At 40.0% G+C, this 13,169-nt stretch overlaps 1 protein-coding gene across 5 annotated transcripts in view; it reads left to right on the forward strand.

Annotated features, from left to right (window-relative positions):
* The window catches only part of EML6 (EMAP like 6), a 220,700-nt gene that overhangs the window by 120,045 nt on the left and 87,486 nt on the right, over positions 1–13,169 (forward strand). For 4 of the 5 annotated variants that reach the window (XR_008426918.1, XM_024552786.4, XM_053924902.1 and 1 more), the window contains 5 exons: positions 961–1,162; positions 3,638–3,775; positions 6,579–6,835; positions 8,785–8,997; positions 12,265–12,432. Coding sequence is in view for 4 of the 5 variants with exons in the window: in XM_024552786.4 (XP_024408554.2) it covers positions 961–1,162; positions 3,638–3,775; positions 6,579–6,835; positions 8,785–8,997; positions 12,265–12,432 (978 nt within the window). In the remaining variant the exon portion in view is untranslated. The remainder of the gene's footprint in view (positions 1–960; positions 1,163–3,637; positions 3,776–6,578; positions 6,836–8,784; positions 8,998–12,264; positions 12,433–13,169) is intronic. The other variant, XM_071221553.1, reaches the window with a different exon arrangement.

The following is a 13,169-nucleotide window of genomic DNA, read 5'->3' on the forward strand; positions in this document are numbered from 1 at the left end:
CCCAGTAAGGAGCAGGTCAGACTGCAGGAAGCCAGAGACATCACAGCTCCGGCAGGTCAAGGAGACCTGCCAAGAGGGTAAAATACTACAGAGGTGGAAGTTCAAATTTAAAAGGGGGACTGTGCTTTTAGAGAAGATTCCATAAATTGTTTGATGTTTGATGGTATTTTGTGACTGAAATTAGAGTTTCATTTGCATATTTCTGGGACATGGTGCATCTGTTCTGCCACAGAATGAGTCTGGGTTCTGAGCGAATACATATTAAACTTGCCTAATAGGATAATTAACCATTCTGTAGTATCAGCCACATATAATTTTTTAAAAAGATTTAGTTGATTTTTTAGAGAAGGTGAGGGAGGGAGAGAGGGAGAGAAACATCGATTGGTTGCCTCTCAAACACACCCCCAACCAGGGACCTGGCCTGCAACCCAGGCATGTGCCCTGATCAGGAATCGAACTGGAAACCTTTTGGTTTGCAGGACGACGCCCAACCCACTGAGCCACACCAGTCAGGGCAGCCACATATAATTTTTAATGCAATGTTAACATCCTGAAGGTTGAATTGATTACGGACTTTTCCATAGCAAGTCAGAAGGAAATAATTTCAAAAAGGGCTAGATATTCATAAAGACTGATTACTCCTCTTATATTTATTTTAAGATGTGGTTTTAAAAATATATTCAGCTGTGAACACAGATAATTATCCCAAGTCAGACAGAAAAGAGCCATAACTCTTTTGCAAAATAGATCATGAGGGGTGGTGGGAAAAACGACCAGGGGACCAGCACGTGTGAGGCTGTGGTAACTAACAAGAATAGTTTGTGGATTTTATCCTCCACCCCCGGGAATTTTTAAGATGGGTTGCATTAGATGCTATCTCAGTGAAAGGATTTTACTTTAGGTGTCTTACTGTAAATGACGTGAAAGTATGCTTTTATTTGACTTCTATATTTTTGGCAGGCCTCTCTATCCGGAGTGTGTGCTGGAAAGCTGACCGCCTTCTAGCAGGGACGCAGGACAGCGAGATATTTGAAGTGATCGTGCGAGAACGAGACAAGCCCATGCTGATCCTGCAAGGCCACTGTGAGGGGGAACTCTGGGCTCTGGCCCTGCACCCCAAGAAGCCGCTGGCTGTGACAGGCAGTGACGACCGCTCTGTCAGGTGAGGCCCCAGCCGTGGCCGCCGTCACCTCACTGACTTCCTTGGTTGATTTTGGCCAAATTTGCTTGTTACTTAAGAGAAGGATCAGTCACAGGGCAGAACCATACAGTTTCCACCTGGAATGTGAGGACACTTAGCTCTATAGCAGTTAACTTCTCGGCATTTCGTTATCTTTCTTTTGCTCCATCTTAAGTCCTGGAAAGGAAATGTTCTTAGAAGTGAAAATACTGGTGACATCGGCTTCCAGTCCTGAGAGCTAAGCACACTCCTCTGTGATAACAGCACATCTCCCCGCTTACCTTCGGCCTGGGCACCAGCTGCACGGCAGTTTCCCAGTCAAGTCCTGACACTCGTTTAGAACTTGCATTCTGGTTTGCAAAGTTGTCTCTGGCACATGAGAACATAATTATTTCTTTATAAATCTCAGATGAATTTGAAACATTGTCCTCAAATCAAAGGGAAGTGCTGGTTCCTGAGAAAATGTGCAGTTTTATTAGGGCCTGAGTGTTCTTGCAATGGATTGCGTGTTAGCCTCTGAGGGCGTGATGTTGCATGAAAGGAGCAATGTGAGTGTGCTTCCAACACTCCTGTGACTGTCGAAGGACTGACCATGTGATCTGAAAGTGTGAGATGAAGACTGTTACACAGACTTCAGTGTTTTTATATTTATTATTAAGCTTTAAATATGCTTAACAACAAACAGGCCAGAAAAAGACTGAGCAATGGGGAGAGGAAGAGACCGATTAATCAATCCATTAGTACTGCCTCTGGATTTTAATAGTTAAACTAGAACATTGTAAACTAGACTGAAGATTTCTGCTTCCCCCTTGCCCATATATCTCATCAAAATGCAATCGGTATACTTATCAGTAAAGTATAATCTCAAAATAAACCCACTCTTTGGTCTGTACCAAGCACCAAGTCTCATCAATCTAAAAATCAGTGACGGTGACTCCAGTCGTATCTTCAGGTGACATAAATGCATATTTGGCTTATACTTGTCTTCACTCACTTTCTCCTCTTCTCTTCCTTTTCTTTCCATTATGCTGAGCTTTCACCCAACAGCCAAAACAATGCCACCGAGTTGTTCAGATACCTGAGAAAATCAATTCATACCCACCTAGATGGAAATGATTTCAAGAAAGTCTTTGGCGTTTGTATTTTGATAACTGTATTGAGTCTCAGAATTGCAAACTTCCCCCAGGAGAGCTGATGGCCAGAATTTGTCTTTTTCTCAACCATTAATTGGACTAACATTTTTAATGTAATTGTACACTGAATATGGAGATTTCGAGAGGGTGTAAGTCATAATTTCTTGAGAAAGATTAGCTGAGTGACTTTATAGGGTGAGGACAGTTCATTGAGGGGTGATGGTAAAGGAAAGCTTACATTTCTGAAAATAGTACATGGCTAAAAATAGCATGAGATTATGAATAATGGACGAGGTATTGAAAGAATAATACAAGCTTTAGACTGAACAGTGCAAGCTGCATAATGGGTCAGTAAACCATTCCCTCTGCAGCTCTGTGTTGTGAGGAGTTGGCCCCATCCTTCCTGATGTCAGGAACTCAACACGTGACTTATGCTTGGCACTATGGTGGAACGCTAGGTTGTTGGTCTGCCTAGCAGGTACTGTTGTGTGTTAAGAGAAGACTGTCTGCAAAGTACTAACAGACAGAAGTCAGATACCACAATGGCAACTCACATGTAAACCCTCATTTGTCGCTTCAAGAATTTAGTTCATGTTTACTCAGGTTGAGGTGCCTAGAATCGTTGTTCCCAGAGCTGATGAAAACTGTTAGATGCACTTGACCCCTTGACTCCCATTTCTCTAGCAGTAGCTGTGCTTCTCAGCCAGGGGCACTGTGGGGTATCTGCCCCAACCGTGAGAGGGCCTATCAGCAGTGGGGCGTCCAGGGAGCTTGTGAGGAAAGACAGCAATGACTGTAGACGGCTGACTGGAACCATCTTGAGCAGGGGTATCATTGGCTCTTCTCCATCTCTGCTGTTTTCTTTCTAGGGAGACCAGCAGGTGGAATGTGTATTTCAATCTATCTGTGTTTACATAATACACTTACTAGAAGGGTACTCATATTTAAAAAAAAAACTAACAATAATAGCATCTAACAGTGCTTCTTATCCTATAAGAGTTATTAATAACCATTGGTATAAGAGTAATTTTTAATCTCCAAAGAGAAAAGTGAGATTTTGTATAAAGGTAGTGTTTAAAATTACCCTTTTCTATGAATATCAAAATCTTTGGAAGTGTTATCTCATTTTATATTTCTTGCTGGGTATTTCTCATGGAGGGGAATGACCCAAAGACAGACTAAACACTGTCCCATGCCGGGAGGGAGGACACAGCATCCTTTCTTGTTGCTATCACACTGTGGCGAGCAGACCTTCCTGCCTTGGGCTGCCTGATGGTGATGAGAGGTGGCTTGGCTTTCTTTCTCACTGTGTCCTTGTGCCCAGGCTGTGGAGCCTGGCTGACCACGCCTTGATCGCCCGCTGCAACATGGAAGAAGCCGTTCGTAGTGTGGCTTTCAGCCCCGATGGATCGCAGCTGTCTCTGGGCATGAAGGACGGCTCTTTCATTGTTCTCCGAGTCAGGCATGTATCCTGGTAATGAAAATGGTGTTAAAGATGCTGTTGCAAAAGATGAGCAAACAAAATAGAAACAGACTCATAGATACAGAGATGAGACTGACACTGCCAGACGTGAGGGTCTTGGGGGGCTGGGTGAAAAAGGAGAAGGGATTAAGAAGTACAAATTGGCAGTTACAGAATAGTCACAGGGATGGAAAGTACAGAATAGGGAACATAGTCAGTAATATTGTAATTGTGTATGGTGTCAGGTGGGTGCTGGAAATATGGGGGGGCGTATGATTGTCTAACCTGACACTAATACAAAATAATATTGAATGTAAACTGTAACTGAAGCCCAGGCCAGTGTGACTCAGTTGGTTGGAGCCTTGTCCTGTACACCAGAAGGTTGCGGATTTGATCCCTGGTCAGGACACATACCTAGGTTGCGGGTTCCATCTTTGCTCAGGGCACGTATGGGAGGCAACCAGTCAATGTTTCTTTCTCTCCCTCCCTCCCTCCCTCTCTCTCTACCTAAAGTCAATAAACATATTTTAAAAATTAGAAAAGTAAACTGTAATTGAAAAATAAAATTTAAAAAGAAGTAAAAAGATGATTTTTTGTTAGAATTAATGTTCTTCTGGTCATAATGTATGGGAAGACCTTAGGAAAAGTGCACTTACTCTTTCAAATAGGAACACTACGCATTCACGATCCCCTGTCCGTCATGACAAAATCCAAATGCTCTGAAAACCCAGGCTTCTTCGGTGACTTCTTTGCCAGCACAGCCTGCCCCCGTGGACTGCTGTGAGACTGGGCATAGTCGATTAATCTCTTAGCGGGAACAACCACGCAGCATGTGATTTGCTGCAAAAATATTAATGTGTCTAATATGGGGTGCTGCCCCAGCCCCTACTGATGATGTTACATAATATATCGTATGTGAGCCTTTTAAAAAATCGAATGAATAATGAATTCCCAAGCTCATCTGGTCCCAAGGGTTTTAGATAAGGGATTCTGTGCTTGTAGAAAACCAAGAAAAGAGGAAGAATAAAGCAGCCTCCAACAGCACTAGATTTTTAGAGGTGAACCTGGGTAGAGGATTTCTTCCACCCACAATTGACAGTAAAATAGAACATTTCATACTTTTTTATGTCCTATGCAATTTCTAGAGAGAAGAATTATGATCCATCCTTATAATTCCTCTGAACTCATTAGGTGTTCGTTCGGCCCATTCATTTTGTGATTACGGAAAGGAAATGCAGCCAGAAATTAGATGTGGCAGGTTTTGCACAGAGCAAAATCTGTATAGCTTTGAAAAATGCTTTCGGCACAGTTTATTACACTAAATTCTCACTACCAGCCACACATACCTTATTACCAAATTGGTGGGCAAGGCGTTCTTTCTCTGCTTAGTGAGGGGTGAAGAGATGGCTGATGACCAGATTTTCTCTCCTTTTGAATGGATTTTCCAAGCCAAAAAGAAAAAATGCTCTCACACCTATTTCATAGCATTGTAGTAAACTGTAGTGCTATTAATACATGATAGCAGGTGTGAGGAATTATGTGGAGCAAATGTTTGGCATTACTTATGCACTCAGTTTGTTTTAGAGTTGATGAGGGCATCGTTGCTGGCTCAGGGGGCCTGCCAATCATCCATCATCTTGTCTCATAGTTGTAGAAAAACCCTCAGTGAGCTTTCAAATGAAGGCAGAAATTCTTACCAGAATCTGACTAGAAGGGATATAGGGTATTCCGGTGATTCGATGTGTGCATTATTGACCTTTCATAGTGAAAGTTAAATAATCCCATAACAATTTAGCATGAAAAAAAGTAATTTTCCTCTTCTGGTTTTTGGACTCGCTCTTTTTACAGCAATAAGTGGTAAGCAGTTTTTTTGTCCTTAAAATATAAAAAGGTTTATGCTACCTTTGACATAGCTATTTTTCCATGACATATTTTAAAACAATTTCACAAACCCCAATTTTTTAACAAAAAAATTTTAGAAAAATAATATATAATTGAACATGAAAGCAAATATGCATTTCATTAAAAATTTTTGGTTTTTACTTTGGAAGCCCAAAGTATTATTTTAAATAGTATGAATTTTTCCTAAATTGGTCATAAACTTTAAATATTGTATTTTGCTGTATATAATGCACACCCACGTTTTTGGCCCAAACTTTCAGGAAAAAAATCTTTTGCTGTAATTTTTTAATTCAATTATTTATTTATTTATATTTAGAAACAAAACCAATTATTGTATTCTAGGGTATTATTTTGCATACAGATACCATTATTGCTTTCTAGAGTTACAATTTCAGTGCATAAGCATGAATAAAATAATTAAAAACATTTATATAGGGAGGGGAAGGGGGATAATGGCGAAAAGAAGGAAAAGGGTCATCAAGGAAATGTATAAAGGACCCAAAGCCAAAGAGGGGAAGGACTGATGGTGGGAGGTTGGGATGGGTGGGGCAGGGGAGGGTGGTGGTGGGGAAAATGGAGACAACTATACTTGAACAACAATAAAAAAAAGAAAAAAAACATTTGCATAGATACAGGATTAGCATTACCCATGTGTAATGCACACCCTTATTTTTTCCTAAAAATTTTGAGCAAAAATGTGCGTATTATACAAGACAAAATATGGTAATATTTTATATTTAAAGTTAATGGAATATTTTATATTCAAAAGTTAATTTTCTAATTCCTGCTGGTATTTTCTCCCTTTCAAAACAATTTTTTCTCTGATACATATACTTTCATACATGACTTGGGGTTTTATTTCTAGATTTGCTGCTTATCACTTTGCTTTTTATTCTTACAGAGATATGACAGAAGTGGTTCATATCAAAGACCGAAAAGAAGTTATTCATGAAATGAAATTTTCTCCAGATGGCTCTTACCTCGCAGTGGGATCTAACGATGGCCCCGTAGACATCTACGCGGTCGCCCAGAGGTATAAGAAAATTGGAGAATGCAACAAGTCCCTTAGCTTCATCACGCACATTGACTGGTCTTTGGATAGTAAATACTTGCAGACAAATGATGGTGCAGGAGAACGACTCTTCTACAAAATGCCGTGTAAGTTATGCAGGCATCAGATGTTTGGGAAGAGCAAAACTCTGAACCACATGAAGAAAATATGAGAATGTTGTTAGGACCTCAGGGCAAGGAATGTTTTCTGAAACAAGACCTTCAAATCACAGACTCTCAAAGAAGAGATTAATGAATTGGAACACATTAAAGTAAAAAGTTACTCCACCATAAGAGAGACCTTGAATGTAGTGAAAAGACAAGGCATCAACTGGGTATAAATACTTGCAATCATTATAATGAAAAAGGATGTACACAAAGAATGCTTAAAGATAAGAAAAAGGAAAAAATTATAGGAAAAGTACTAAAAATATTAAAGATTTGGGACTCACATTTTTTGCTTACTGTGATTGCTTTAGTCTCAAATCTGTGTTCTTTATAAGTAGAAGTCCATAGTAATTGATTATTTGGTGAAATGTCCTAATTGGAATTTTATAAATACAATTTTTATCTGTAACCCCCTCATTGTAACTTTTAAAGAGATTCATCTGACTTATCTAACACTCATTAGTGACATTCAGTTTATGATACTAAACTGTCATAAATAAAAGACAAATACCTGTATTATAATCTTTGTGATTTTTTAATGTAAGAGGAAAACTTTAATATTTAACATGAATCTTGACCTCACATAATAGTTTATCTGAAACTTTTTGAAATTAATTAAAAAATTAATCTTAACATAAAATAATGTGTAACATATAACTTCAACTTTTTAAAGTCTCTGCCCTATTAGATTTGTTAATGCACCATCACTAGGTACAAATTTCTTTGTGTCTACTTTTTTTGCTTGATATTATTTCACATACATTTCCCACATGTAAAAAACATGGAACACATTTTGCCATTTGCAATAACAAAATAACATCCTGCTTAGTAATGATATAATGATTTGCTTTCTCATTCTCCTGTTATTGAACATTTGGGCTTATTTCCACTTCCTTTGCTGGTTATAGACAGGGCGGCTGCCCCTATCTTTGTACAGGTCAGATCTGCTTTTCTGAGCTCCTTGCCCTGTGTTCTTCAAAGCAGGAACACTGGATCAAAGACTCTGATGCAGCCATAAACTCTCTGATTCTGTGAATTTTATAAATGAATTTTATGGAACACTGGTAGAGTTCAGGACATCTGGGTGCCAATTCGATAGTGCACCAGTAATATACAAGAGCATCATTATCACAGATTCTTTATCTGAAAGTAATTCATTTGTTTTGAGGGGGAAGGTATAAGGTAATACACTTACTTGCCTTAAAATTGTATGTGGCTAAACATTTCCCCAAACATTTCTTTCTCTGTCTGCTCCCCCCTTTGTGTGTTCCTTGGGGACACCTGCGCCAGCTGCTGCTGGAGACCGGTTATCCTGTACATGGAAGAACATCCCTAACACAATTGTCAGTGCCATTTTCCCCACGAATTACATTTAGTTTATCAAAATTTGGTGTATGCTCACCTAGCACTTTTAAATTTAAATAATGAAATATATTCATTTTTTCCACCAATTGATTGAGCCTGAGTTTTTTTAAAAATCACTTCTGCAGTTCCTGGAATTATGAAAAGTATAAGTGTAAACTTTTACAAAATCTGGCAAAATGATGGTGACTAAATAGGATAAAAGTCATTTCATAATTATATGAAACATAATATGTGTAGTTAATTAAGCTCAAGTGAATATTAATAGTTTGAGTTGTTCCATTTGGTACGATGATACTTTTCTTTTTCTTCTCCTTATGTCTGAGTTTTGAGTATGTACTTCCCTTCAACCTTGCTGGTAAATAAAAATCATTTAGGTAAAGACATGGATCTATAGGTTCCTTGTTTTACAGAACGTTTTTGTTTTAACAGACAAAGGTTTTAGGCCTTTATAAGAAAAGTAAATACAGCAAATTAGAATATGCCTTTTTATTAACAATGTATTAATGTTTATTGACTATTTTCAGCTGGGAAGCCTTCAACAAGCAAAGAAGAAATCAAAGGAATCCCCTGGGCCTCCTGGACATGTGTGAAAGGCCCAGAAGTGAGTGGAATCTGGCCAAAATACACCGATATCAATGACATCAACTCAGTGGATGCGAATTACAGCAGCTCAGTGCTGGTGTCTGGAGATGATTTCGGACTGGTTAAACTGTTTAAGTTTCCCTGTCTCAAGAAAGGTAAGGCCCCAAAGAGATGTTTCACTGAGACTCAGCTCCGCATGTGTACGCAGTATACCCAAGGCTTATTTTCTTGGTGTCTATTCCTGCAGACTATTAATTTTATCTTTGTATTCATATTGCTCTTGGACACTTTTAAACAGAATGTGTTCTTGATGTATACTTTTGACATTCTAAATATGGAGTTTGCAAATTTAAGTCAGAATTTGCTAACAGAGTTTATACTCACCATTCTGTGATTCATAAGCCTCATGTTTCACATTTTAAACAAGTCCTATTTTATTTATATTGATGTAAATAAATACTCATAATTTAATTATATATTACATCAAAATGTTAAAATTAAAATTTTTATGCTTCATAGCTAATTCTGATTACACATGGAAAAGCAAAGCAAATCCTTTTAGCCACATTTAAAATAGAATCGGAAAGAGGTTTCTGTTTTGGATAATACAGTTGATGGACCCCCGTCATAGCGCTGATTTTGCAAATCAGATTCCTTACATAAGCGGTACATTTTTGAGAGAGAAGTTTGATTCTAAACAACCGCCTCGGCTTTTACATTTTGTCATTTTGTTTCTTTTATTGTTAAAATTGTGTTACATCAATTTTTGTGGCACTTTGAGGCTTTGCAGAATGGGACTGAATTAACCAATTGTTATGACCTCATCTTCTTCCTTTGCAAGTTTAGGCAAAGCCCATACACAGGCTTTCAGAGACTCCCTAACTTTGCCCTAAAAATCTGATCTCAGGAAAGTAATCAGTAGGGACATGCTGCTGCCTGAAAACTCGCTCACTTGAGTGATTTTTAGATTAAGCAAAGTAACAGGGATTGAAAATGTAATCAGAAAGTCATTTTGAGCTAAGTGGCAGTTTTGAAGCAATGGCAGTTACAGTACAAAATTGAACAGAAAATACACAGCAAAACCACCATTCCTTACACTTAACAAAAGGGCCATCAGTTTTCAAACACTCGCACGAAATTACCTCGCCACGCCAAATTCAAACTCTCTCTGCCTAATGGGTCTTTTGCGTATGAGTGCGTATCTTGTTAGAGTGAGTAATGTACTTCCGGAGGTAAGCTGGGCAAAGAGAAGCCGTTTGGGGATCCAGAAGAAACATTAGTGGGGTCAGAAGCAACACTATTGCTCACAACTGTCAGGGCTTGGGAATGAAGTTAACTCAATGAGAGCTGGCATCTCCTTTGCGTCACCAAACCTTGCAGGGTGAACTTGAGTCTGGAAAACAGCAATGAAAAGGTAAATCTTGGGTTAGGTAATTAGAATGGGAGGGTCGGGGGAGGTGGGAGAAGGTTGTGAGTAACGCCACCGTCTGTCACAGTGAGACCCTGGGTGTGTAGAACAACCCCGAGGGTGAAGGCACACAGGAGTGTCTGGATGAACGAGGAGAGGTGGACAGCCAGTGACAACAATGGTGAGAGTAACAAAACCCACCCCGGGATCTGCAGGAGTTTCCGAGTCCTCACAGCAAATTGACTTGTCCTACTTTTCGTGACTCGTGGTTTATAAATCTTGCAATTTGCTTCAGGGACATTTAGGCTTTTGTGGCCTTTTTATGCCAGAACTATTGCCAGGCATGTTTGTACAAGACTTGTTGGTGGAAATAGTAAGTTGGTGGAACCTGTCTCCCTCGGGCACCAGTGACAGTGTTCACTTTTGAACCTGTGAACAGCCAGACAGGAGCAGGGGCTGATGGCCGTGAGAAAGTGTGCAGGCGGCGCAGACAGGATCGTTTCTGTCGTGCGGGGCAGGCACAGGCAGGCCAGTGTGGCGAGAGCACGATGAGTGAGGGGAGAGTTGTGTGCTGGGAGGCTCGGGAGGGTGGTGAGGACCATGTCCTGAAGGGCCTTGTTGCCTCTGGTTGAGATTTGGGTCTTAGTTCAAGTGCAGTGGAAAACTGTTGAGTGTTTAAAATGGAGGCATAATGTGACCAATTTAAGTTTTTAAAAGGCGACTTTGATATTGCGTGGGATAGGTTAGGGTAGAGGAGGCTTTGAGTGGAAAGATTGTGAGAGTCCAGGTAAGAGATGATGTACACTGGACAAGGTGTTAGGAATAGGTTCAAAGAGAGGTGGCTGAGATCAGGGAACGGTATCAAGGTAGAGCTGAAGGTCTTGCTAATGGGTTGGAAGTGGGGGTGGAAGGAAAGAGAGAAACCGAGCATGACCCCTACGTTTTGGGCTGGAGCAATGGTGTGGATGGTGGCACCATTTGCAGAGATGAGAGAATGAGAAAGGGAAAGGTTTTGTCTCTGTGTATGTCATACGGGGGTGTAAGAGTAGGCGAGGAAGGGGAATTCGTCAGTCTGTTTTGTCCATGATAAGTCTGAGCCAGGTATTAGCCACCCAAGTAGATGTGGTCCATAGGCTGCCGGCACTCCAGGGGAGTCCAAGGCTGGAGATGAACATTTGACAGTTGTGAGCATGTCAACAGTATTTAAAACCGTAGGAGAAAAGTCAGCAGAATGGAGATGAGGGCTGAGGCCTGAGCATTCCTGGTGGTTTGGAGGAAAAAGAGAGGCCTCAGAAAGTCACTCAGTGTTCCAAGAAAAGCCTTGGAGAGATGGACGTGGCCTTCATTTGTTCAATAAATATTTGTTAAGTGTTATTTTAGAGGCTGGAGATACATCAATGAATAAAATCAGCACAAATCCATGCCCTCACTGAGCTTTTTGTTCTTCTCAGGGGACAGTTAATAAATAAAATATGAACGTGTCTGATGGTGAGACGTGCTATGAAGAAAAATAAAGCAAGCGATGGGATTAGAGTACTCAAGTACTCATAGTGTTGCTACTTTAAATATTTTTTAAAACTTTTATTTATTGATTTGAGAGAGAGACATAGAGACATCAATTTGTTGTTCTACTTATTTATGCATTCATTAGTTGTTTCTTGTATGTGCCCTGACTGGGGATTGAACCTGCAACCTTGGCATATCGGGACGACACTCTAATCAATTGAGCCACCCAGTCAGGATCTAGTGTTGCTACTCTAAATAGGGTAGTCATACAAGGTCACTGATACGGTGTCATCTGACTAGAATTCAGGGATTAAGACTCATATTTAGCTTAATCCACTTTGGGATAATTGCGATATTTTGGGGAGCATTTGCTTATTTGTTATGATGTGTAATACTGAAGATTATTTTGTAATTTTTAAAAGATTTTTCTCCTCAACATGAATAGGAATGTAATTTTCTAACTAATAAATTTTTTTGTATAACTAATCTTCTCAAAAAATATCTTCAGGAGCCAAGTTTAGGAAGTATGTGGGCCACTCTGCACACGTCACAAACGTCCGCTGGTCTCATGACTTCCAGTGGGTGGTGAGCACTGGAGGGGCCGACCACTCAGTGTTCCAGTGGAGATTTATTCCGGAAGGTGTCAGCAATGGCCTGCTGGAAACCGCACCCCAGGGTAAAGCCAGTAGCCATTTTTCCAGCATTTGTTTATTTTTCAATGAAATTTTCAAAAAATGTTCTAACATCTCTTCTGGAGGCAAAGAGTTAAAGCAATTTTGAAAAAGTCATTCCTATAATACATTTTCAAGTTAAAAAAAAAAAACAGGAAAAGCTTTGGAGATGAATATGGGTCCATTAGTTAATTTCCTTCGCAGGATCTTGCTTATATCAAAAGCAAGTTGAAAGTCTAAGGTTTATGTGAGTTAATCTCTGAAGATAACATGAATGCATGCATTTCAGCCTCCTTACAATGATTGTGATGGGCGGTGGGTCTGCTGCGTCAGGCTGTGGGGTGACAGGGTAACCTTTGGAATAGAAGTTGCCTCCAGAATGGGTTTCAAAGAATGGTCCACAATGTGGGCTGATGTATTCCAGTTCAGTGGATGTGTAGTCTTTATCTGCTGGGATGTCAGCAGGAATGCTCAGGTAATAAAATGAGAACCTACGTGAGGAAAGGGTTTTATCGGGAGGGGTTCTGCAGCAACCTTGACCATGGCAATTACCGACACTAGGTGGGCATGTTAACAGGCTAACGAGGGTCTTCATTGAAATAAGTGGTTGAATGTCTTTTGTACCAACCCTGTCCTTGGTAAAACCTGCCTTCTTCCCCCTTTCCAAGACCAGATTTAAAACTCAAAGATCTGTGATGTAATAGAATTGTGGAAATGGTAGGGGGAGGGGAGACGTTGTTCT

Source organism: Desmodus rotundus, chromosome 5, assembly GCF_022682495.2.
Source record: "Desmodus rotundus isolate HL8 chromosome 5, HLdesRot8A.1, whole genome shotgun sequence".
NCBI lineage: Eukaryota > Metazoa > Chordata > Mammalia > Chiroptera > Phyllostomidae > Desmodus > Desmodus rotundus.